Genomic DNA, 27,467 nt, shown 5'->3' with positions numbered 1-27,467 from the left:
GGCCTGCGGGGTTCCCCGGCGCTGTCCCGCCTCCGCGCGCACTTTTCCTCCGAAGGTTCGAGGGTCCGGTTTGTGCCCAGCTTCCCGCCGCCCGCGTCTTCCTCTTCCCCATCGTTTCCAGAAACGTGCCTGTTTGAATTAAGAACTCCTCTTACAAAGCGAACATCTTTCCTCTTTCGTGTTCCACGTTACGTGATTGAGCCACACTTCAAGGCTCCCTAGAGTATTTTTTGCGAAGCCAAAAAGGGGTGAGATGATGGAGAGAATTTAGAGCACGGGTATATAGCACCTGAACTTTCTCGAATGAACCGTGAGGCTTACGTTACTGCTTCGAAATACACCGAGGTTTTAATTCATTTTGTTTTAGGGTTCCCAGTTTAGCAAATAAAAGTGGAGATTGCCCAGGGAAATTTGAAGTTTGGATAAACAATGAGTAAACTTTTAGTATAAAAATTGCACAGAATATATTTATACCAAAAGACTTATTGTTTATCTGAGATTCAAATTTAACTAGATTTCCTGCATTTTTATCTTTCAGCTCTACTTGTCCATTGGCCAGTGTAACATTTTTTTTTTTTGAGAGTAATAGAAGAGCTTTATTTTTATTGATTTTTTTTATTATTATGTTATGTTAATCACCATACATTACATTGGCCAGTGTAACATTTTAGCGTCCATGTAGTTGGATTTTTAATTTAAGCTTAGGAATCCTGTAAATATATTAAGCCAGCCTTCCAAGATTGTCCTTAGGTTGTTTTAGGTTAAATTTTCGTTCTTATTAAACACATTTATGACCCAGGGTTCACACAAAGTAACCTTGGTGGTGGTGTGAAGGATCGAGTTTGGAAGTGGCTTTAGTCTACTGATTAATACGAAATTTTGTCATGTATACACAATATCAACATTCTACTCTATTTGTTTCAAAGGATTAGGAATACATAATAATTTGTCTGATTTATACTACTGATTTTTAATCATTTTATACACTTACCCCTTCTTCATTTTCTGTAAGGAACATTATCCAGATGTGTTTTTATGCATTTTAGGACAATAAACAATTTCTACTTTTATAACAAAAAATAAATCGTTACTCATAATTAGAAAGTAAAATGTAAACTCCCTTTTAGAGTAATTTTGGAAGGCAGTTGAAGTTTGGTCCCTCAAAGTATTTATATTCCCAGCATTCATATATTCAAATTCAGAATATGAGATACTGTTCCTGAAAATGTACCACTCTTAGAATAACTGATAAAACAGGTTTCTCATGTTTTACATTTATGTTTCTGTGTAACCTAGGTCTAAAATAGTTACAAAATCAGTCCTTGTACAAAATCAATCCTGAGATGTTCTTACGTCAACAAAAGAAAACAGACTTCATTTAGTTTTGGAAGCAGCGATTTTTATAAGACACCAAAGATAGTCCCAGTGGTTTTTAAAATTTGATCCATAGTTGTAATTCTTATCAATGAAAACTTGGGAATATTTATTAGAAAGATGGCTGGGGGTGCCTGGGTGGCTCAGTTGATTAAGCGCCCGGCTCTTGATCTCAGCTCAGGTTTTGATCTCAGGGTAGTGAGTTCAAGCCCCACGCTGGGCTCCATGCTGGGCAAAGAGCCTACTTAAAAAAAAAAAGTTGGCCACAACCTAGTGGCCTTCTTTACCCTTTTAAATTTTTATGTGCCTATAACCTTTTGTTTCTATAAGCTCATAGTATTAACAGTTCATTAATTTGTTTTATAAATATGTAAGCTCCATGAGGAGAAGAATTTTTTGTTTTTGCCTGTTTGGTTCACTGCTGTGTCCCCAGCATCTGGAAAAATGCCTTATATAATAGGTATGCTCAATATTTGTTGTCTGGTTGAATGAATGAGTGAATTAATGAATTTGATAAATACTTCATGTTGTAGGAACTAGGCAACAAAAAATTTTTAAACCCTCACTTTCAGGGAGCTTACATTCTGGTTAAGGGAAATAAACAACAAACAGGAATGATAATGCTCTATGATGTCAGGTGTTGACAAGGGAGAGAAAGTGCTATTTTAGATAGGGTGGTTAAGGAAATTCATATTAATGCCTATTCCTGAATGAAGTAAGGGGGGCTATTGTGTGGATATCTGGGGGAAGAGTTTTCCAGGCAATGAGAAAAGCTGGTGCAAAGGCCCTGTGGTGCAATCAGCTTGATATGTTTGAGAAACAGCTAGGAGGCTAATGTGAACAGGGAAGAGTTGTAGAGGGATAAGATCATGGAGACCATAGTAAGAACTGTGACTTTTATGCTGAGTAATATAGGAAGCCATCTACATAAAAAGATGGTCAACATCACTAATCATCAGGGAAATGCAAATCAAAACCACAGTGAGATACCGCCTCATACCTGTTAGGTTGGCTGTTTTTAAAAAGACAATAAATAATGAGTGTTGGTGAAGATGTGGAGAAAAAGAGAACCTTCATGCACTGTTGGTGGGAATGTAAATTGGTGTAGCCACGGGAAAACAGCATGGAGTTTCCTCAAAAAAATAAAGATGGGACTACTCATATGACCCAGCGATTCCACTTCTGGGTATTATATGAAGCAAGTGAAAACACTAACTTGAAAAGGTATCTGTATTCCCATGTTTATTGCAGCATTATTTATAATAGCCAAGCTCTGGAAGCATCCTAAGTGTCCTTCAATGGATGAATGGATAAAGAAATTTTATATATTCTATTATAATGGAATATTATTCTTTCAGTCCCAGGTGTAGCTCGAAGTCAGCAGAGTCCAGGATGTACATGTGGGCCAATCAAGACGGTAATTGAAATGTCATGTGGAATTTAAAGTATATCCAGAACAACAGTGTGTGACAATAATTACAAGATAAGATAGGAGAGGGGTAAATGGAGTTAAATGGTACTAAACTTGCAGCACTGTTGAGAAGTGAGAATGTGAGAATTTGTATTAGACTGTAATAAGTCAAAGATTCACATTGAAATCTCTGGTCTAACTACTAAAATAATTGTAAAATAATGCATAACAATATCACTCATAGTTAATGCTCCAAAAAGGAAATTACAGTATTTTCTGACTGTATATAAAACAAAACCAAACTTGATGATGTTTACAAGAGATATGTTTAAATTTTAAAGATAGAGAAATGTTGGAAGAGGGATGGAAAAGTATATACCAGCAACCTGATCCAAAAGAAAGTTGATGTAGCTATATTAATATCAGCAAAATAGACTCTAAGGCCAAGTGCAACATAAATGTTGAATAAACATGGAAGAACTTCATTAGCAATCAAAGAAATGCAAATTAAAAACACAAGATAGCATTTCATACCATTCAGATTTTTAAATTTAGGAGATAAGACATTTGGTGAGGATGGGGAAGTGCAGGAATTTGCACACACTCCCCTTGGGAGTGGGGAGTATACATACATACATTCAATCACTTTCGTTATGTGACGTGCATTTCCTGTGTCCTAGCAATTCTGCTAGTCAGGACTGAAATCGATGTGCAACCTTACCCAATGGTTTATGGCCACCTCTTCTTGTCACTGATCAGTACCCATGCCATATACGTTGTTCAGTATTTTTTTTTTTAAGATTTTATTTATTTATTTGTCAGAGAGAGAGAGCACAAGCAGGGGGAGCGGCAGGCAGAGGGAGAAGCAGGCTCCCCACTGAGCAGGGAGCCTGACGCAGGACTTGAACCCAGGCCCCTGGGATCGTGACCTGAGCCGAAGGCAGACGCTTAACCGACTGAGCCATCCAGGTGTCCCAAGGTTGTTCAGTATTTAAAATAACATCCTTACCACCAGATATATCAAAGGGAAAGTCTTGAATATATCAATCTGGTATATTCTTGGTAGCATTTTTTATAATTGTTCATCAACAGAAGAGCTAAATGTGTTACTGTATATTCAAAACAGTGGAACATTTAACAGTAGTGGAAGTGAATGGAGTAGAGCTTGACTTATCAGTATGGATGGATTGCAAAAACATAAATTAAGCAAAAGAAGCAAGTGCAGAAGAATACATATAAGTATTATTTTATTTATTAATATCTAAAAACATATGAGTCAGCTTGCACAAGTGGTAAAACTTGAAAGAAAAGCAATGGAAGATTTAATACAAAATTCAGAATTCTACTTATCTGGGAGTAAGGAGGAAAGGGAACATAATCTTGGAAGAAAACAGATGGACTATTTAAGGCTAAGGTAGTAGTGGATTCATGGATGCTCATTTTTATTATTGTCTTTCAAACTATTTTATATATGCTTTGTAGTGCCTGAAATATTTCATCATAAGACCTAATGCATAGAGGGACCACTCAAAGGGAGTTCAATGGGTGTTGTTCGTAGTGTGATTTGATTATTGCAAAGTATATGTGGAGTGGAATAATCCAAAATATATTTTACCTTTTTACCTTCATCTCCTACCAACTGCTTCGGATAGTCTTCTTTGGAACCACGTTGGGTACAAATAAATGAATAATAAATTTGAAGTTGTCTGCCAATACTTCAACCTCATGCCATTCATTCCCCTTTCTTTTGACCCCTTGAGTGAATTACTTGCTTTCCCCTCAGTACGCCATACCATTTCATACTTAGGCATTTATGTTGTTATTTTCTTAGTTTGGAATGCCCTTCCCTGCTCTTTGCTGTAGGGCGACATTCTGTACATTCTTCAAATTCTCAAATACCCTGTCTTCTCTGAAACCTTTTCCCTCGTCCTTCCCCCACTCCTCAGTCTTCCTTACTAGTTAAGCATTTCTGCCTCTCTCTGCCTGTGGCACTTGAGCATAACTCCATTTTCACAATTATATTAATTGGTTGTTTAAATACATGCTCCTTCCTCCATCTCTTGTCGGGTAATTTAGAGCAGGAACCTGACTTTATCCATGTTTACCTGTCATATAGCTCAGTGAATAACACATGGTTAAGTATTAAATGGCAGAAAGAATGCATACCCTGGGATGCTTCTCATTGCTGGAGGGGTTTAGTGAATGAAATGGGGTGGAAGAGTCAGGACATGGCTATATCGGATAAGACCTTGTATGTGAAGGCAAGTAGTTTGGACTTAATTCAGTAAGCATTCAGGGAATCATTTAAAGTCTTTGAGCAGTGTTTCCAGAAGATTAATTGTGGGTTGGAGGTGAGAGACTAATTAAGAGACAGTTATAATAGTGTAGCTAGAGGCAGTAATGACCTGAACTATGGTAAAGTCAATGATGAGAAAGGTAAAACAATTAAAGAGATCTATAACAGTGCTTCTTAAATTTTAACGTGTATACCAATCACCTGTGAATCTTATTAAAGCACAGATTCTGACTCAGTAGGTCTGGGGAGAGGCCTGAAATACTGCATTTCTTTTTTTCTTTTCTTTTCTCTTTTCTCTTTTTTTTTTTTTTTTTTTTTGAGAGAGAGAAAGAAAGCATGCGTGCATGTGAGCGAGTGGGGGGGGGGGAGCAGAGGGAGAGGGGGAGAGAGAATCTCAAGCAGACTCTGTGCTCAGTGTGGAACCCAACACGGGGCTCCGTCTCACAACCCTGAGATCACAACCTGAGTCGAAATCAAGAGTCAACGCATAACTGACTGAGCCACCCAGGCACCCCAAGAGATAGATACTGCATTTCTAATAAGCTCACAGCTGATGCCAAGAAACTGCTGTCCAATATGGCAACCCCTATCTAGGTGACTGTCGAGCACTTGAAATATGGTTAGTGTAACTGAGAAAATAAATTTTAAATTTTGTTTTATTTTAACTAACTTAAACTTAAATATAAAGACTGAAGCAGTGCAAAATATTTCTCCATTAAGCAAAATTTTATTGTTTTGGTAAGACTGCATTTCACTGTTACTATTAAAATTTTGCATGTGAATTAAGATGTACTGTAAGTATAAAATATGCACAGGATTTAGCATACGTAGTACAAAAAAGAATGTAAACTATTCCATTAGTTATTTTTTATGTTGGTTATATGTTGAAAAATATTTCAGATATATTGAATTACATTAAATATATTCTTTACAATTACTTGTTTCTTTTTACTTTTTTTTAAATGTGGCTACTAGAAAATTCAAAATTACAAAGGTATCTTACATTTTATTTCTGCTGGATAGCAGTGCCTTGGACTCTTGCTGTGAGAAACAAAGGTCAGTGGTACTTAGGATCTCACCTGGCCCCTTTCTTATGGGCGGAAGTCACATTGGCCCATTGCACACATGGACTGGTGTTTGTTTTCACAATTTCACCACACTTGATTCAAAACATCAAATTATTGTTTATTTCAAACCTTTGAAACATAGTTTTATAACATCTCACCCTCACAAAATACCTGAGTGAATATGAAAGTAGTGTAAATATTTTAAATAGAATATTGTTGAATAGAATTATCAAGTAAAATTGTATAAGAAGCAGATGTAAGACTAGGGAATATATCCTTTAACTGTTTTGCATGGTGGTTTTCTGCAAATACTACTTCCTCTAGAGAAAACTCTTTGTTTTCATGTTTACCAAATTGATCCCTCAGGGACTGACTTAGCATTGTGGAAGCTTAGCTATGTTGCATCACCCATGATATATCAACTTCAAACACATGATTCAGTTTGCAGAGAGAATATTACCCCAGGAACCCCAATAACATAGGGTTATATTGTTAAACTATGTCTACTTCTAAAGTTTGTCGACATCTTTAAATAGTATCCATTTTATGAATATTCAGGATTTATCTGGGATAGTTGCAGTTCTTTTGATTAAAGCACAGTTCAGTTTAAAAATCACTCAGGGCGCCTTGGTGGCTCAGTTGGTTAAGCTCTTGGTTTCGGCTCAGGGTCATGAGATCGAGCTCCACATCAGGCTCTGCGCTGGGTATGGAGTCTGCTTGGGATTCTCTCTCTCTCCCTCTCCCTGTGCCCCTCCCCACCCCCCCCAAAAAAAGTTGTCCCCCTGCCCTGTCTCTAAGCCCACTGGTCCTGCTTTCTCCTGAACCAGCTCCAGCTAGGCTTTTACCTCGCTGGGGATTGCACACCGCTGTCTCGCAGCTCCTACCCTGTCCTCATCCTCCTTGTCCTATTCAACAGCACTTGACAGTTGATGACTTTCATCTCCTTGACACATTTTTCTCACTTGGTTTCCAAGGTCTTGACACACACCCGAATTTCCTCCTGCCTTACCAGCTAATCTGTCTTAGCTTTGTTACTGACTTCTCATGCGTTCAACTTATAACTTGGGGTGCCCCAGAATTTAGTCCTTGGGCCTCATCTCTTCTCTGCTCATCCTCATTCTCCTAGTGATCTCCTGCTTCTTACCACAGGTCTCTCTAAATGTCTGTGGCCAGGCCAGGCCAGTTCTCCCGCCAGACCCACACATGGAGCTGCCTACTGAGATGTGTGATAAGCATCTCAAATCTAACATGTCTCAAACCAGACAGACTCCTAGTATTCACACCAAAACTTGCTCCCTTCATCTTCTCCATCTTAGTAAATGGCCACTCCTTTCTTCTAGTTGCTCAGAATATCATTGCCTCCTTTTTTTTTCCATATCCCACATTTGATGTCAGCAAATCCTATCTTCTTTATCTTCAGACTATATCCAGAATTAAACCATTCCTCAGCACTTACCCACCAACAATCTTTTCTAAGCCACAGACGTCTTTCCTGATCGCCCTTCTTCAGTCTTAGTTTCCCCAACTCTGTTGTTCACACAGCAGATAGAAGGATCCTGTTCTTGCAAGTCGGATTATGTGACTCTCTGCATATAGACTTCTATTGGCTCCCCAGTTTGCTTAAAGTAAATCTAAAGTACTTAGAAAGGTGGCTTTGTAATTTCATCACCTACAACTCTTCCTGTCATTCATTTTGCTTCAGCCGCACAGTCTCCATGCTGTTTCTGGAGATAGTGGGCACCCTCCTGCCTCAGGGCTTTTGCACATGCTCTTCTCTCTGTACCAGAGTTACCTGCAGCATTCCTTCATTTGCTTTTTTCTTGTCTGTGGTCACATGTTATCTCCTCAAGCCTTCTCTGATCACCCTGTTTACAGTTAAAACCTCCCCCCACCATCAACACTCTGTATCCTTTTTCCCTGCTTTATATTTTTTTGGTACTCATAAACGTATGATTCACTTATTTCTTGTTTTTTCCATTCAGTAGGATGTAAGTTCCAAGGGGGCCAGGAGTTCTGTTTTGTACATTGTCATAGCCCCAGGACATGTAACAGTATTTAGTTTAATAAGTATTTGTTGAACGAGGGAATGAATTGCATGGCCAGGCAACTGTTCTGGCTGGTGAGGTATAGAAGGCCCTGAGAAGAGCATCCCTTCCCAAAGAAAAACTCAGGCTTTGCTTGGAATTGTAAATGTGAATTCTGAACTCTCTGTCACAGTGTTTCAGGAAGGAACAGAAAATTGCTTTTACTCTTGACATCCCCCTCTCTACTGAGACCAAATGGTTGATCTCTCTGCTATAGCCATGTATTTCCATCTGTAGAGAATATGCAGAATTCCTAGTATTGCACTGTGAGGGCAGTGATGACCAACACAAATTGCCAACCGGGGAGACGAACCATTGCTTCAGCTGGGTTGATTCTGGGGCCCAGATTAGGAGGCCTTCAAGAGGCTGCTGAGAAAAAAATAGTTCAGAGCAGCAAGTCCTCCATCTTTTCCTTACTGAGTGATGTATATGTACAGATTAAATTGTGGCTTGGATCCAGCAGTGTCTTTTCACTCTTGTCATTTGTCATTCACTCTTGTCTGGCCTTTCCCTGGAGGTGGATTGAGGGAGGAAACGGTATATCTTGTGCCACCAGCCACTCGCTAGTGAAGACCAGACATGTTGAGCCTTGAGTTCTGCTGGTTGTATCATAACAGGCTAGGGACTTGTGCAGGGATGGGGCACAAGGCTCACTGTGAAAGACTGCAAGAAGTCTTCATAATTATAGGATTCTCTGTAATGGTTAGTCAGCCAGTTGGGTCTTTCCCTAAACCTCCACTGCCCTGTTTCAGCAAGCCCAACTATGCATGAAACCTGAATCTACGTGTTTGTGTGTGTACCCCATGGATGGGAGTCCCTGTTGGCAGGATACTCCATATAATATGCAATTGTTGCATTTGAGAGATTCAGTGACACAGAACTGGAGATGGAGAGGTGTTGTGAGAGACCCTAGAGATGGAGCTGGCCACTGAGTGAGGACTGGAGAAGTGGGGCCCCCTCCAACCCAAGCGGGAGAGACGTGTCTTGTTAGAGAGCAGTGAAACAGCAGGTTTAATTTCCTCTGTTGTATCTTGGGGTGGATGATCCATTGAGGCTTGGGAGAGAAATATCAGGATATTACAGTTTATTGGTTGCTTCCTGTCCTCAGTAGGGTAGCTCAGGCAAGACATAAGTTTTGTTCCAGGCTGGCCTATCTGAAAGGTGAATGGAACCAGCAAGGTGGATGTATAGTGCTGTCAGGGGGTGCCGAGTCTGCCCATGGCCAGGGATTCAAGACCTCTGGGAACCACTTAGGCACCTGCTGGACTTCAGATTCTGAACCCTCCGCCCAAGGCTAAGGCTAGTGTGAGCCAAGGCAGGGAGGGAAGGACACAACAGGAAATGAGACTGGGAGAGTTTTTATCCCTACATTTTCTTACTCCATGTTATAAGTCAATCTCACTCTTGCTCTCAAATCTATAACACCAGCCCTAATCTCTCCCTTGAACTTCAGAGTCGTAGAGCCAAATGTTTGCCACATATGTAGATGCCTCATAAGCATCATCACGGCTACTTTTCCTGTTTTCCCAATTCAGACTGAAGAAATCTGTAATCATGTCAGAAACCTAGTAGGGATTCTAATCTCTCTCAGTCAGTTCAAAGTCTTTTCAATAAAAGCTCTTAGATGTTTTTCATATTACCCCTATTTCCTAATCTTTTCTGCCCTAGTTTATTCTTTTATCATCTCTCACATGAAACTATCTGTATATGTGTTGTTTTACAAAAAAGAAATGATTTTATACATAGTTTTGTTTTTAAAGAACAATTGTTTTTACAACATTAAATATTCTATAAGATGATTTTCATAGCTGTATAGTATTACATTGGCGAATGAATAAAATGTAGCCCATTGATAAATAATATTTGTCAGATATTTGTCAAAGCGTTTTTTTCATGTGCTTTGCCACATGGCTTATGTGCATTATTGTTATCACTTCTTCCCAACTCTGGGGCAGGGATTTTTAGATATCCATTTATACATGAAGGAACAGAGGTTAACAAACATAAAACAGCTTGTCCAAGATCACACAAGTATTAAGTGATGAAACTGGGATTCAGTTATACATGATTTAACACCCGAGCCACTGTAACTTTTAAAAGGAAATTCTGTAATTTATTTAGCACATGTCCATTGTTGAGCATTTAGGCTGTTTCTGATTTTCTTATAATGATTAATAATGCTGCTGCCTATGTTATACATCCTTAGAGCCAAATCTGTGTATATAGTTCTGGCTATTTTCTTCAGATAAATTCTTAAAAGTGAATTTTTTGTCTCAATTGGTTTTTCCCTCTAATTACAAATCTAATATGTGCACAAAATTGAAAATTTGGAAAATATAGAAAAGCACAAAGTAATAAAGCAAAAACCATTTATAATAATTCCACCTTCCAGATAGTACTGTTTTAACATCTCACTCTTTCTCCAGCCTCTTATGTGTATTGTATATACATATATATATATAAAGTATGTACATGTATATATACACCCATAGTGTTACAGCTATGTTGAAGCATATATTTTATTTTTTCGTTATATATTATAGAAAATTTTATGATACTGTTGCTACATATATAAATATATACACATATGTTTTCCTTGCAGGTAATCAATTAATTAATTGTAGAAACCATATTTTGGAGTTTAAGGAAAAAATGCTACATTTAAAAAACAAAACTGAAAGAAATCGCCAAGAGCTGATCAAAGCCTTGAGTAAAATGAAGTATGAAATGACACAGAGAAAAAATATGTCCATAAACTTAGGTTTGTGTTGCTTTTGTTTTTGTGGGTGGTGGTTTGTTTGTTGGTCTTGTGTTTTGTGTTTGGGAATTTAGATTTTGTGCTTTGTGATTTGAGGACACTTCTCCCCAACAAATATAACTAAATTAGTTACTTGTTTTTTTATTGTGAGACATACAAAAATCAGGTAAGAGATATCACTGATACACTTCCTCTCCTCTGTAGCTCAGAAATGGTCTTCCTGTGTTTTCTGTGTGACTTGCACCACCATCGTGACCCATCCGCTAGATGGGCCAGAACCCTGAGTGTCACTCTGACTCCCCCACCCCGCCTCCTCTTGCATATTCCCATTTCAGTCAATAAGCAAACCTGTTGATTCACAATCCTATGTATCTCACAAATCTGTCCACATTTTCCCATCACCATCTCTGCTGCTCTAGTCAGGCTGCCTTCATGCCTCGTCTGAATGACTGCTAACATTCTTCTCTGTTTTTTCTCTCTCTCCAGACTTGTCCCCGCCTATCTATTTCCACTGTAGCCAAAGTGAAGGCTCACAATCCTGTGTATCATGCTGCAGTGGCTCCCATTTCTCCAGGATAAAAAGTCCTGCCTCTGTTTCCCCTTTTGTAGTCAGGTAGCCCTTACTCTTAATACCTTGCAACCACTAATCAGTTCTCTGTTCTTAGAGTTTTCTCTTCCCCAGAATGCCATTCAGAGGGAATCATACAGTGTGTAATCCTTGGAGACTGACTTCTTTCACTTAACAAAGATTCATCAAAGTTATGTGACCAAATTTTTGTTGACTTTATATTGCTGAGTAGCCTCTGATTATAGGGATATACAGTGGATTGAGTTTGTTTATCCTTTTACCAATTGAAGGACATTTAGGTTGTTTTCATTTTTTTGGCAATTACAAGTACATGTTACTGTAAACATTCATATACAGGTTTTTTGTATGAAAAAAATTTTCTTTAAGGTATATATATTTATATATATGTATATATATCCTGAATACATATCAGATAGATATGTGATTTGGAAATGTCTTCTCCCAATCTTGGCTAGTCTTTTCATTCTCCTTATGGTGTCCTTCAGAAACCAAACACTTTTAATTGTGAAGTTCAATTTATCAGTTTTTCTTTTTATATAATGTTTTTGATATTACCTTTAAGAACTCTTTACCTCCCTCAGGGTCATGAAGATTTTCTTTTATGTGTGTGCTTTGAATTTTATAGTTTAGGTTTTACATTTGGGTCTCTGAAACTTTTGAGTTGGTTTTTGTATATGGTGTGAAGTACAGGTCAAGATTCAGTCTTTTTCATGTGAATGTCTAAGTATTCCAAGTATTCTTTGTCAAAAAGGCTGTCTTTTCTGCATTGAATTGCCTTTGCACCTTTTCCAAAAATCAGTTGATGATATTTATGTGGATCTATTTCTGGATTCTCTATTCTGTTCCATTGGTCTGTGTATCTTTTTTCAATGTAATACCACACTGTCTTGATTACCATATTATATATTATGAATTATATAGGGTGTGAGTTTTCTAATTTTGCTCTTCTTTTTCAAAATTGTAGAGGTATATTCAAATGAATGGTAAAAGTAGAATCATTAAATGTTGAGCTACAAAACAAGGTTATAGAGATACCAACGTTAATGTGATATTAATCAAAATAGCAGATCAGATCAATTATAGCATGTTTCAGTTATACTTCATTTAGAACTGACAGTTCTGTTAGTCTCTGGTTACGTAGCTCATAGTGCTAGACTTAAATATTATTTTTAAAATAAATATAAATCAATAATATTTGAACTATATTTTGTAGCCATATGATTTTAATAGTTCACATTTAATTGTATTTCTCTTATATATTGAACACTAAATCTGTTAATCTCATTATGAAAAATTGTACCAAAGAGAGAAAAATCCCTATGGTCATGCACTTAGCAACCCTCTTTTTTCTCTCTTTCAGTTGAGAAGAAAATGAATACATTGGGTAAGAATGAAACAGCATCTAATACATTTGAAATCCTAAAGTTCTTTTTTCCTCATCTAAGGAAAGTAGACAGAATTTATCCTGATGTAATCATTGGAAAAGAGAAAACAGGTGGTAAGCAAATTTAGAATTAGAAAATCAAATATAGATATTTTGATCTTTGAGGACATGCTTTTAAGTTTTGCTGTTGTTTGTTTGTTTGTTTGTTTTTTTAAGTAGGCTCCATGCCCAATGTGGGGCTTGAACTGAGAATCCTGAGATCAAGAGTTGCATGCTCTACCGACTGAGCCAGCCAGGAGCCTCTTAAGTTTTTTTGGATGCTTCTCTAATTATTACTATATTGCTTTTAAGTTTTAATATGTAATCCATTAATATAATACTCCGATACATAGACCACTAGCTTATGTGGACTGCCAGAAATTATATGACTTGGCAGAAGAAAATAGTTGAATAGATATTTAGAGACTTGAATTCAAATTCAACTTGAATACAGATGTTTTAAAAGTAGGTTATTATAAGTCACATATACATTTGACTTATATTAAGCATCTGCTAAGTACCTCGCAACTCTTGTCTCCCTTGGTTTTGATCAATTCATTCTTATCTGGTTATCTTCCTATTTCCCCATCTTTTTGGGGACAAAGGTCAGTGAAAGCTTTACAGAAGAGGTGATGTTTGAGCTAATCCTTAAATAATGAATTTAACTTCAGCAGGTATTAAAGAAGAGAGAAAGCATTTAAGTTAGGGATTTTAGGGCGAGTCTCCAAACGCTTGCCATTCTCACAGACCGTGTTTATTCTGAGTCACCCCAGGCCAGCGGCAGCCAACCACAGCCCGCAGGCCAAAGCTGCTACTTTACAATAAGATTTTGTTGGAGCCTAGTCAGTGCTCATTGTTACTTGTCTGAGGCTGTTCTCATGCTACAGCGACAGAGTTGAGTAGTTGCAACAGAGACTGTATGGCCCGAGAGACAAAAATGTTTATTTACTACCTAGTCCTTCACAGAAATAGCTTACTGATCTCTGATCTACACGGTTCCTTGGGAATAAGTAGTGTTCCGTAGCACTCTGCCAAGCCTGCTGAGTTGGGATGGGGGTGCTGGTGGCATTGTTTAACATCTGAGTTCTCACTGCGTTCCATATACTGAGTTACTGTGCTTTCCTTCCTTCTATTTTTTTTTTATGTTTTCTCTCATTGTCTCATTTGACCCTCACAACCCAGTACAGTAGGACCTATGATTATCTCTAATTTACACCTAAGAAAATTGAGGTTTAGAGATATTAAGCTACTTCTTGAGATCGCACTTGAGTCTTAAACTGCATCAGATTCCCTCTTAGGAGTATTTTGAATATGGCATGTGTATGTACATAGACGTGCATAATGTGTGTGAATATATGAGAAAGTGGTGCTCCCCCAAAGCTATAGGTAACAGGAGGAGGAGATGAAAGACATAGAAAAAAAAAACCCAGTATGTAGAAACTATAAAATAGTAGATACCAAGAATCAGCATAGACTTAAATAAACATCAGCAAAGATAAGCAGAAGCCCATGCCAGAGAGTGAAAGGAAGGAGGGAGAGATGTTTGTAATTGGGAAGAACAACAGAACTCTTTCTGGGGTTTTGAGGTGTTGAGGTAACCCAGTTAGCAGAACTGTGTTAAATCTTTTTTTTTCTTTTTTAAAGATTTTGTTTATTTATTTGACAGAGACACAGCAAGAGAGGGAACACAGCAGGGGGAGGGGAAGAGGGAGAAGCAGGCTTCTGGCTGAGCAGGGAGTCTGATGCGTGACTCCATCCCAGGACCCTGGGATCATGACCTGAGCCAAGGCAAACGCATAACTGACAGAGCCACCCAGGCGCCCTATAAAACTGTGTTAGATCTTGAATAATTTTCTAATTCCCCAACTATTTCCTGATTTCCACCCATGCTGTATATATTGATCCTCCTTTTGAGCCCTTTGGTGGATTTTCATTGGTCCTTGAGAGGACCAGTTTGCCTATAAACCTTCATTACCAGAAGTAATTGAAAAGATTTTTTTTTTCCTGGTAACTAAAAGATCATAGTACATAAAACATTTGTAAAAGCACTGAAGCCTATAGCAAGGCCTACTGGGGAATCTGTCATCAGTCTTATTTGTTCTATATTCTGAGTATATTTCAAATAATTTCTGCTCTCTACCCTCTATAACTATTCTTTCAGCTTTCATTTCTTGCCCAGTGTATTGAAATAGACTTGTAAATTGACTAGTCAATCCATTCTTCATACCCTCCTCAGAGCTATGTACTAAAATGCATAACATCATGCTCAACTCTTGCTTAAAATCCTTTAGTGGGTCCTCAGTACATATAGGATGAAGCTAGCTCCTTGACATGGTGTATGCACAACAGACTATTTTTCAAATCAATTTTTGCCACTTCCCCTCCTTTCCAGCAACCCCAAAACACTTGCAGTCCCTGTGAATAAGCCAAGTGATTAGCACATGCTGATCACTGCCTGCAATGAACCCACCACCTCCTGTCGACCACAACTAACTTGTCATGTAAGTCCCTTCCCCATTATGACTTTTCAGCTTAACTGACAACTTCTTTGTGCAGTCCTCCATGTCCTCAAGTAACCAGCTTCTACCAGGGGAATAGTGGTGGATAAGACAAGACCCTCATCCTCCTACAGACACGTGAGAAGGCAATTACAGTATATAGGGTAACTAGTGCTGTGACAAGGGAAATACGAGGTGGAGCAAGTAATCCATACTTGGGGAATTAGGGAAGACTTTCTGGACAAAGTGACATTCACCTGAGTCATGAAGGGTGAACAGAATTGGAATAGACTAAATAGGGAAAAAGCAGGTGATGGATAGTGGAAAAGTAGAGGATGTTCATCCAGGTAGAGAAAAAGAAATAGGAAGGGTCTAACAGCAAGAGGTCCTGGACAAAAAGTGGGGCGTGTGTGCACAATTGGGGCTGGAAGTTATTGTCAGTATGACATGGGGCAGAGCCCAAATAATAAAGGGACTTGGCCATTCACTTATTCACCCCAAATTTATTGCCATTATTATGTATTCTAATAACAAATAGAATGATAAGTACTATGTGAGATGAAGTAAGAATATATAGCTGGTACACCCAACCTACTTTAGAAAGAAAGTGTAGAATTAGCACAAGGAACCTGAAGAAGAGTATTCTAGGCAAAGAAAGGATGGCATGTGCAAAAGCCTGGAGATGAGAGTGTCCTATTTGGTCATTTTGAGAAGCTGAGCGATGTTAAGTGAGACTGGTTTAAAGAGAGGATAGTTGGAACGGAAGAGGAAGGTCAGGACCAGGTCATTAAAGGTCTTGTAAATGTTTGTAAATGTGTTCCTTACCCGAAGGCATTGGGAGTCATTTCGGGAATTGCATTTTAGAGTGGATCCCAAAGTTTGAATAATAAAAAAAATTTAAAAATCCACTCAGAATATAATTTTAAAATAAAAAGTTCAACATGGTAACAACAACAACAAAAATCACCCAAAAACAAAAACAACAAAACCCAAAGTTTGAAACTTGATTCCTGCCTTACACCATCCATAAAAATCAATTCCAGGTGGACTGTAGATCTAACTATAAAAGGCAAACAATAAACCATCGAGAAGATATTCAGGAGAATATCTTTATGACTTGAAGATAAACAAAGATTTCTCAACGGGAATCAAAAAAGCACTAACTTTATGTAAAGGAAGAGATGGATAAATTGTACTATATTAAAATTAAGAATTTCTGTTCATCAAGAGGTAAAACATTGAAAAGGGAACCCAGAGTGGGAGATGATACTTGTAATACACATAACTGACAAAGCATTCATATTCAGAATCTATAAAGAGCATTAATAAATAAGAAAAATCCAGAAAACTCAGAGAAATGGGTAAGAACTTAAACAGGGATTTCACAGAAGAATGTCCAAAGACCAATAAACATATGAAAGTATGTTCGAACTCAATAGTAATCAGGGACATACTAATTCTTACTGTTCTCACCAAAGTTCAGTAATTTTTTTGTTACATAAATGCTTCTCAGTTTGTTGTATATCCAGGGCCCTGATTGTTTTGACAATTTTTTTCTAGTTTTATTATTGCTTTCTAAGGGAGAGGATTTTCTGAGTTCCTTACTTAGCCATTCTAGAAGTCCTTATCCCCATGTTGAAGGTGGGGACGTTGAGGCTGGAGAGGCTGTGTATCTTGCCCAGGCACTGGTGTTGAGTTGGGCAGACTTTACTGATATCATTTTAGTTATCTATTTGGATGACATGAGATCCGTTCTCCCAGTGTTCCAGTCAATAGTGGTCAATACAAGTAACTTAGGGGCATGGATTCATTCCATTAAATCACTTGAAAATTACTTCATACATTTTTTTTTCACAGATGAAAATATTTCATAGTATTTTTCCTGTTTTGGGTTCCAGCATTTCCTTAGGAAGAGAAGTAGAGAATCTGCCAATGTGTGACATTTTGTACCCAAGTTAGGTAAAAGCTAAAATAAACGGAGAGTGGTTAGTTTTATCTTTTACTACACTGAAACCCTCCAACATGAGAACATCTTGGAGTCTACTTAATGCATTTACTAACAATCCACTGCAAATTGGAATTTGCTCAGGCAGAAAATGAACTTTGTGATAAAAATTAAGAGTAGTTTGGATAATTTTTGTAATATAGTTTTGGACATTCTTTATGACCATACGACTAACCCAAACACAGTAATAAGCATAGATATTAATGATAAATTATGTTTTTCTCTGTGGTTTGAAATGATGATTCCATGCTCCTTTGTCTGCAGTCTCTTTCGCACTGGGCATTTCCACTGTTAACAGAGGAAATCGAAGTTACCTGAAGCAAACACTGAATTCTCTTGTCTCCAGGATGACACCTTCAGAAGAGAAGGACTCTGTGGTGATTGTCTCTGTCGCAGATGTACGTATGAAAAATAAGTGGCTCTCCTCATGCCCAACCTGTGGTCTCCAAATACCCTTCCTCCATGGTAATCACTGTATCATTTTGGATTTTTTTTTCTTAAATTTAAGAAAGCAATTCATAGATGCCTTTTTGGTTGGCAGACAATGTATTTAGTACTTGTTTGATACCACTGAGAAGGAACTAAATACGTCAATCTAAAAAGAAAATATAGTGGTTCCATGTGGAGAAATAAGATTACATTGTTAAATATGTTACTAGGAGCCCTGCATACTACATAGTACAGAAATTATATTTACAAACAGAACATTAAAATTGAAGCTATAGCAATAAAACCTGCCGGCCCAATAAAAGGTAGGTATATGAATCAAGAGATAATTCGTGTTAACTTAAGTAACAATAACCACCATGAATACTGAGGGATTCCTTTCTATATCTGAAGGATTGTAGACAATTTTTATATACATTATCTGTAGTCTGCATTACATCCTTGTAAAGTAGGTATAGCTATCCTGATTTTACAGGTGAAGAAACTGGAGCTTATAGAAAGTAAGTAACTTACCCAGTAATTAATACAGCAGATTCAAATCTATGTCCAATGGCCCCCAAATTTTCTATCTTGCCCTCTAATGCCATGTAAAACTTACATAAAGCACTGCGTAAATATTGACACCATAAAACCTTTTGGAGGGGGAATTTGGCAACTTGTGTTAGATTTAAAATGTGTATATCCTTTGTATCAGAAATCTCAATTCTGGGAAGTTATCCTAAGGAGATAATCAAGTAGGAATTCCAAAATAATAAAAATATGACAGTATGTACAGTAGTTGAGAGCACATACTCTGGATCTAGATTGCCAAGGTTCAAATACCAGCTTCTCCATTTCCTGGCTTATGAACTTGACAAGTTCCTTCAGTTTGCTATGCTTCACTTTCTTTCTCTGCAAAATAGTGATGATAATATTACCTATGTCACAGGGTTGTTTTGTCAATTACATTAGCTATTATATTTAAAGTATTTAGAATGATGCATGGCATATAGTAAACGTTCAGTAAGTAATTATTTCAAGGATTTTCAATGCTTGATTTCTTTATAAAAGCATGACATTGGAAAACCACCAAAAGTGTCTATCAATAAGAGGCTGGTTAAATCCTTGTGTCTACATTGCAATAATCCACAATGCAATTGTAACCATGGAAAAGAGAATGAATATCTGTATTAACTGACATAAAATGATGTCCATATCATATTGTTGAGTGGGAAAAAAGTTGTAAAGCATCACATTTAACATCATATTATCTATGTAAAATGTGATAGACGGAAGGAAGGAGGTAAAAAAGATACAGACAAAATGTATTAAAAAAAAGAAAATGAACAAATCTTGGAATAATGGTCTCCAAAATATAAATAATGTTATTTCCGGATACTAAGAGTTGGAGGGATCTTTGTTGTCCTTTTTATATTCTTTTTTTTTTTTAAGATTTTATTTATTTATTTGACAGAGAGAGACACAGAGAGAGAGGGAACACAAGCAGGGGGAGAGGGAGAGGGAGAAGCAGGCTTTCCGCTGAGCTGGGAGCCCGATGCGGGGCTCGATCCCAGGACCCTGGGATCATGACCTGAGCCGAAGGCAGACGCTTAATGACTGAGTCACCCAGGCGCCCCTGTCCTTTCTATATTCTTTTCTTTATTTGAATTTTCTATAATAAACATGTCTTTGAATGCAGAAAAAACTCAAAAAACAAAACAAGCAATAGAAGAACTAAGAGGAAAACATAAAAGATTAAACAGTCATTCTCTCCAAGTTTAATTTCTTAATATTGAAAGCATATACATAATCTCCGAAATGTTTTGTCGCATTTCTGTACATTACAGAATCTTTATTTCTTTGCTGCTGACACGGCGCACATGTGCCTAAAATGTTTAGACCAGTAATAAAATATTAGGGACAAATTTTAAAATGGAATGTAGATTGCTTAAGAAGTGTAACTTTAGTACTATATTTAAAATATAAAATATTTCTGTGTAACAAATAGCTGATGATTCAATTTATGGCTATCTTAAGAACCTTAAGTACTGTCATAGAGTTATCTGCATCATGATAGATATTTTAAAATAAGCAGTCTGTATACATTTCAGAGTACTCAGATTTGACAAAAGAACTGTCATTATTCAAAATTTTTCAGAATTTTATATTAGGAATGCTTGGGGCCCTGAGGCAATATTGTGTAAATACGATCACTTTTGTGAAAATAAATAAATAAAATAAATAAAACATCTGGGAATGTACTACCAAAAGCTACTTACAAATGAATCTGTCATCTAATCTAGCACAGAATTTGATAAAGAGTAGGCACACAAGGTTTGTTGATGGAAGAAAATTTGGGAAGCAAGCTGAGTAATACCATCTGGAAAACTGTGGTCTAATTTTGAAGTACGTTTATTATCCTATAATACTCATAAAATGAAGACATTTTCAAAAAGCGCAATTCTTAGAAATAAACCATCCCATTTTTAGGACAAAACTGTTTTAGATACATGGGTTTTTGCATACTAATTTTTAAGTGTAAATAATGTGTAGCGATATTTTGTACTGTGACAAAGGAAGAATGAAATCTTTTCAGTATTCAAGTCAGGTCTTTTAGACACATGGGTATTTTAAATTCTTTTATAGACAGTGGAAAAAAAAAATTCTTAGGAAGCAATGACATTCCATACCTAAACTAGAATTATATGTAGCAACCATGTAGTAGCAAAACTATGAGGCATGCTTAATTTCAGTAAAATATTTTTCTCATTTTTAGAGAAATGAAGATTATTTAAAATCTGTTGTTGGCATGATTACAAAAAGGTAAGGACTGTCTGATAAGTTTGAAAATAGCTGTTCTTTCATTTTTCTATTTTATTTTTTCTGCCCAATTATATTACTGTATTAGTGACCATATTCATTCTGATGAGTGAGCTGTATAGAAAGAACTACTTAGAACTACAGGTAGTTCTGAGCTGTGACAAAGTATAGCTTATAACTTTCCCCAATTTTGTAGGTTGTCTGCCTAATAAAATCCACCTTTTCCATGTTACTATTGTTGTATCTATTCTCCATGAAATCCACTTCCTCTGAGAGAAGCCTACTAGATTATTTCTTAATAATCTAGCTCTTGTGTTCCTTAGTGTATGAAGTCACATTCTCCACTTCTGCTTACAATCTCCTCTTGGATGTAGCCTGGGAGATGCGAGCCCATGATGATGAGCCAACATGACGTTAATTTTCAAGCAAGATGCTATGGAATGGACCCAGCCTTTCAGATCTTTATGTTCAGTGGGTGATACAACTGGTAAAAAACAAATCACAGCCAGGAAGCTCGTGTTTCATATTGGTATGGGGAGGGCAGTATGAGAACACGTAGAGGGTGAAGTCTTTCACTCTACCTGCAAGATATAAAGAAAGTAATAATTGAGCTGAGTCTAAAGGTGTAAGTAGACACTCTTAAAGCAGATTAAAGGAGAAAGGGAATACCTGACAAATAGAATTGCTTAAGAAGGCAGAAAGGCCAGAAAGGAGCACACTAGATTTTTGGAAATAGGAGTGTATCCTGGAGTATGGACGTTTGGGAATAAGGAAGATGTATCAGTGGGAGTTAAGGCAGGCTGTGATAAGATCCTGAAGCCTTGGCTAACGTGCTGAGGATTATGCCCTTTATGCCACAGACCAGCCTTGCAAACAGGGCCTTCAAGCTGAATCTGGCCAATAGACAGTTGGGCTTCGCCAGCAAAGTGTTTGGTTTTGTTTCCTTACCAAATAGCTCAAGGGGGTGAGGCAAAAGTTATTTTCGTCAAAAAAAATTCTAGCTAATAACTGTAGAATGAATAGAATTAGAAATCACCATTTTGAAACAGCTGGTTCAGGCATGTCCTTCAGTGACATGTGGATGGGGCACTCGATGTGGAAGGTGTGCCAGCCAGCACCCAACCAGGAACGCGCTTGGTAATTCAGATAGAGGGAAGTCAGTACAAAGAACTGGTCAGAAAGTGCTGACGGGCTGAGAGAACAAAAGAAAGGAGATGGGAGAAGCATAAAGGGAGGTGGGGTTTGAGGAGCTGACGAGCTGAGCTGACTGGCCGCACCTGCTGCAGCGCTGTTGGAGCCTGCCCCCCCCCCCCCCAGCAGTGCCGTCTCTGTCAGGGCTGGAGCCTCCGCCGACTCCCCACCTCCTGCTGCTCCATCCTGCTTCTGCTGCTGCAGCCGTCACCCCAGCCCCAACGGAGGAAGCATAGCCTCCTCTTTACTGCCTTCTCCTCTCTTGGTGCTGCCTCCCGTAGGCAGAACCTCCCCGGAAGCTGGCCAGCAGGGGGGCCTGGGGTTGTGGCGTGCAGACCCCCTGCCCCTACAGTCCCTGGCGGAGCAGGGTGGGAGAGTGGGGGCTGCGGCCAGAGGGGCTCAGACGCCCCCACCTGAACCTCTGAGCAGTCTCCGCGTTCCTGGAAGTTAGAGTCAGACGTCTTGTGTCTTCTGTTGTGTAGCCAATGAAATACACTGTGAAATAACTATAGGGAATTATTGCCCACCACTCTCCAAAATACAATATAACACGGTACAAGACAGAACAGCCTTTTTTTGGGGTTTGTTTTTAGTTTCAGAGGTAGAATTTAGTGATCCATCAGTTGGATATAACATCCAGTGCCCATTACTTCACGTGCCCTCCTTCATGCCCATCACCCAGTCACCCCATCTCCCCCATCCACATCCCCCCCAGCAACCCTCAGTTTGTTTCCTAGAGTTAAGAGTCTTCTGTTTTGTCTCCCTCTCTGTTTTCCTCTTATTTTATTTTTCCCTGCCTTCCCCTGTATTCATATTTTTGTTTCTTAAATTCCACATATGAGTGAAATCATATATTTAAGACAGAACAACCTTTGATCTAAAGTCCAGTTTAGAGTATACACGGTGAATAGAGGACGCAACTTGTAGTAACCACTAGGATGTAGGACATTCTCCAGGACAGTTGACCCAGTTCTATTCAAAAAGATAGTCGAGGGAAAAAGAGAAAAACTGAAATTACTGGTCTGGATAATAAGTTTAAAAAAAGAAGTAAGAGATAACTGGTTATAATGAGAAGATCTTAAGTGGATACTCATTGGAACACCCCCCGCCTTCATGCGTTAGACACTTGTTAGGATACTGGGCATATTTGAATATCAACTGAATATTATGTGATACTAAGTAACTATTCTTAGTCTTATAAGGTGTGATAATGGCATGTGGCTGTGTAAATAAATGTCCTTTTTTGATTTTGACACTGAAGAACTAAAGGGTGAGAACTGATTATCTAGGATTTGTTTTAAAATACTTCAGCAACGCATCGCTTCTTGGCCTTTTGGCTAAGATCAAGTGTAGTATCTGTTCTTATCAGTTTAATATCTGATACGTCCGCTATCCGAGGACAACATATTAAAACACTTCAGCAACAAAAAGGGGGCTGTATGGATGAAACAAGTGTGGTAAAAAAAAAAATTAATGGTTGTTGAAATCAAGTGATTTGGGATTCATTGTAGTCCCACTTTTGTGTGTGTGTGTGTGTGTGTGTGTGTGTGTTAATTTTCATAATAAAAATTTAAAGAATTGAATTAGACTATTCTCAACAAGTTTGACCAATGGAGAGAGATGTTAAAACATAGCAGCCTGAGGGAAAACTTATGTTTGGGGAGGTCTGGAGATGGGAGCGCTAGGAAAGGTTTTATATGTGCTCTCATCAAGAGGGAGGAAACTGATGGACAAGATCTATGGGGGCGGGGGAGAGTTGGATGTAAGGTACACATGGAAGGAGGTTTAGGCAGGACTAAGCTAAGATAAAGTGGAAAAAGATAAGAACGAGTGAAGGAGTAGAAAAAAATAATTAGCTTGAGAAAGGAGGGTGAAATGAAAGCATTCTCTCCTTAAAGGATTTTCTTTTCTCTGTGAAAGGAAGATAGTATGTTGAGAACGAGGGATTTATTGGCAGTGAACTTGAACTTGAGACGGGTAGGGAGCCTTGAAGTAGATGATGTGTGTGGAGGGAGATAGAACTGGGCAAGATTAACTAAAACACCCTTGTATGTCTAGTTTTACCCAAAAAAGATTCCCCAGGAAAAAAAATTGCCTCATACTTGAATCCTTAAAATGTTCTCCTATTCCAGGATACCCTCTCTTGGTTGCTTTATTCTGCATAATAAACTGTTTGCAGAAGACACATTAGCCTGAAATGAGTTAAATCTGTGCTAGTTTGGTGTCCTTATAAGGTAGTCTTCACAGAATCATTTACAAAGAAGGCAGAGATTTACAAACAATTCTTGGGGATATGTTTTGAAATCTTTTGAAGATGACTTTAAAAAAGAATTACAGTATGTGGTTACTTGTGGAGATCACAAATAAAAAACTACTTGATATATAAAAACACTTATGTTTTGCTATAAAATGTACAAAGACAATGTCACTAACTAGAATTTTAGTTAGACTTAACGATCATGTGTACCAGAGAACTATGTCAGATGATTCAAAAAGAGATTCTCATGATGATAAAAATGTGAATGTCAACAATACAAGATAAAGAGTTGGAATAAAGTTGTTTTATTTTTTGTGAGAATAGAATAAAACTATAATTTAAAAATAGATATTATAGAATATGAAATTTTAAGTAAGATTGTATCTAAGTTAATGTAGACTCATAACTTTTCATTTCTGTACCTAATATTTTATATATTTAATTTAGCCAAAACCCTTTTGCTAGGTCTTCTCATTGGGGTTAATGAGAGATTGTTCTATATTTTATTGGTCCTAAACTTTAGACTATATAGTAATTGTTACAGGACCCAACTAAGGTTATATATAACCTTATCTGAAACTGTATATAAGTGTGTACTTTTTATAAAACTATATAGCTGTAAAGTTTCCACTCTTTTGTAACTGTAAGGTAAAATCATTCATTTATAATGGCAACAACGTACGGTTACAGTATTTTCTCTAGTCATTGGCAACTAGCAATTCTGGTATCATTATCTCAAGAACTTTTTATGCTGTCCATAATCTAACAAGCTAGAAAAGATTTAAAGAATCCTAGAAAGGTGTCACCACACAGGATTTCAAAGGTCTTTTTAAAGACAGACTGAATAAAACTGAGCCTGGAATCTTTCTCTTTATTAGTAATGGGAAATTATACCACCAGGATAGAAATTACTTGTAACTTGACTTTTGTTGCTTTGGGACTTTGCATGAAATTTTCTGGAGGACAAACAAAATCTACTTATAAGCATCTGTAATCCAGACTTTTTGGTGATTGTATATACTGCAAGTTAATGTTATTTTCACTTGCCTCTGCTATTCTAAATTGCTGTATAAAGTTATGCAATTTCACTTTTAAAAATGTGGATGTTATTGCTAATTTTTACCCCAAACCAAATAGAATTCCTCATTCTTTTCTTCCATACCAACATTTTCTACTCCTCAAGGAACATACTAAAATAAGTTTTTAAAAAACCTTTCCATTTGATATACCATAAAATCAGAAGAACCAGTAAGACTTTCCTCCCCGCACTCCCCCATTTACACTCCCACCTAAATAAATAAGTAAGCAAACAAACAAATAACCAGGAACTCTTCCACTGATGCATAGAGCCTGGGAAGAATCGAGTGTCTATAGAAGAATTCTTTCCCTGCAAGGGTATGTATTGCTATTCCATTTTTACAGATGAAGAAACTGAAGGTCAGAGAAAGTAAATGACTTGCTCAAAGTGTGTAAGTGAAGGAAGCAAAATTGGTAGAGACCGTTTTCTGGGTCTAAACCCCACATTCTCTCTAGCACTGCTAGAGGGTAGCTGCTGATACCCCATGCTCATGACACATACCTATTATGAAACATTGGAAACCATTTAAAAAGCAAATGAAAGGAATACAACCGTCTACATTCCAATGCCACAGGGAGGCAACAGGACCATGTATTTTGCTGTCTGTAAGCGAACTGAACAACAGTAACAGTGATCAGGCACCGACAGACTTTGAAAGGAACGGTGAGATGATGATATGAGGTTTATGTAGTGATTTGTGAACTGAAGAGTCAGAAGCAAGTTTGTACTTTATGGAATTATTTGCAGTTAATACAGTGTGATGACTCAAATTTGAACAGTGTTGTTGAGGGAGACGTGTTATTTAACTAACACATGGTAACGGAGAGTCATGCATAATAGAATTGTGCAAGGTGAGGACTGCTTATTTTGCACATAATTGAGATTGTGCATATAAAACCCTATCTTGCTTTTTCACCTATTAGCATAAAACATTTTCTTGAGACTTTAACATTTAATAAATAATGTAATGCCTAAATTTAAATCCTATTTAAAGTCATATTATCTATCTCTAAAGGAAAACCATTTAAAATGCTCTATCTGGTGTGTCCCATCCTTTACCTTGACGGTACAAGATGTGTATTGCAGCTTTTGTGAACAATATTTTGTGCATTTTAATGATTTCCTAGTTGGTCTATAAATATTAACTTTTAAAAATAAAGATTCTAAAAAGCATACATAGTCATCCAATGAGTTGTGGACAAGAGTCACACTCAATCCTTGCTTGCTGTGAGGAGTCCATAGTTTTAGCAGGCACGATGCTATTCAATAGGACGCTTTTTTTTTTTTTTAAGATTTTATTTATTTGACAGAGACACAGCGAGAGAGGGAACACAAGCAGGGGGAGTGGGAGAGGGAGAAGCAGGCTTCCCGCTGAGCAGGGAGCCCGATGCAGGGCTCAATCCCAGGACCCCAGGATCATGACCCGAGCCGAAGGCAGACGCTTTACCGACTGAACCACCCAGGCGCCCCCAGTAGGACTCTTATTAAACTCAAAACTATGCACTTTAAAAAATCATCTAATGTTCTATGCTAACTCGTTAGTTCCATTATTTTGAATCTTTTACAGTACATATCTGATTGTAAACGTGCAAAAATTTAAAGTGCCTATAATTTTTATGAAAGGAAATTAATTTTATATTGTATATTTTAATTTTTTGTTAGGTTGCTTACTAATTTATAAAAGAAATGCTTTGACTAAAAAGTATTAGTTTCATAATGTGGACATCATGTAACTACATGTGAAATAATTCAAATAAAAATATTATATAGACATGCATGAGGACATTCTTTTTAAGTATTTGTTATTTTGGTAAATCAAATATTCAGTTGCAAGCTTCCATTTACTTCTCTTTACAGATTCAAAAGGCAACTAAGGTCTGGATCCTTAGAAATCATTTCAATACCTGCCTTTTTTTATCCAAACATATCACATGTCAAGGAGTCAACTGACGACTCAGGAAAGTCAAAGAGGTATGACGGATTACCTGAAATAACTTCATCAGACGTAATGTTGGAACCAGCATCTAAGAGATCCCATTTCAAACACAGCCAGCTCCTATTAGCTTGCAAGAGCTGACAAAGTGCAGCACGTCTCAGTCTGCATCCAGCGACGTCAAGTTGGTAGCATGAAATCAGCCATGGTAGGAGCATTTACACCGTGGAAATGGGCAAAAGCACAAATCGTGGCTC

The 27,467-nt window shown here is 37.5% G+C and overlaps 1 protein-coding gene and 1 pseudogene across 1 annotated transcript in view; both read left to right on the top strand.

Annotated features, from left to right (window-relative positions):
• The window catches only part of MGAT4D (MGAT4 family member D), a 39,466-nt gene that overhangs the window by 401 nt on the left and 11,598 nt on the right, over positions 1–27,467 (top strand). Inside the window, exons 2-6 of the mRNA XM_078068242.1 lie at positions 10,835–10,993; positions 12,940–13,077; positions 17,770–17,903; positions 20,708–20,754; positions 27,135–27,248. Of these exons, the coding sequence (XP_077924368.1) occupies positions 10,835–10,993; positions 12,940–13,077; positions 17,770–17,903; positions 20,708–20,754; positions 27,135–27,248 (592 nt within the window). The remainder of the gene's footprint in view (positions 1–10,834; positions 10,994–12,939; positions 13,078–17,769; positions 17,904–20,707; positions 20,755–27,134; positions 27,249–27,467) is intronic.
• LOC118527245 (U2 spliceosomal RNA) lies at positions 23,260–23,371 on the top strand (annotated as a pseudogene).

Source organism: Halichoerus grypus, chromosome 3, assembly GCF_964656455.1.
Source record: "Halichoerus grypus chromosome 3, mHalGry1.hap1.1, whole genome shotgun sequence".
Taxonomy (NCBI): Eukaryota; Metazoa; Chordata; class Mammalia; order Carnivora; family Phocidae; genus Halichoerus; species Halichoerus grypus.
The sequence above is the reverse complement of the archived record's forward strand: the minus strand, read 5'-3'. Positions and strand labels throughout refer to the sequence as shown.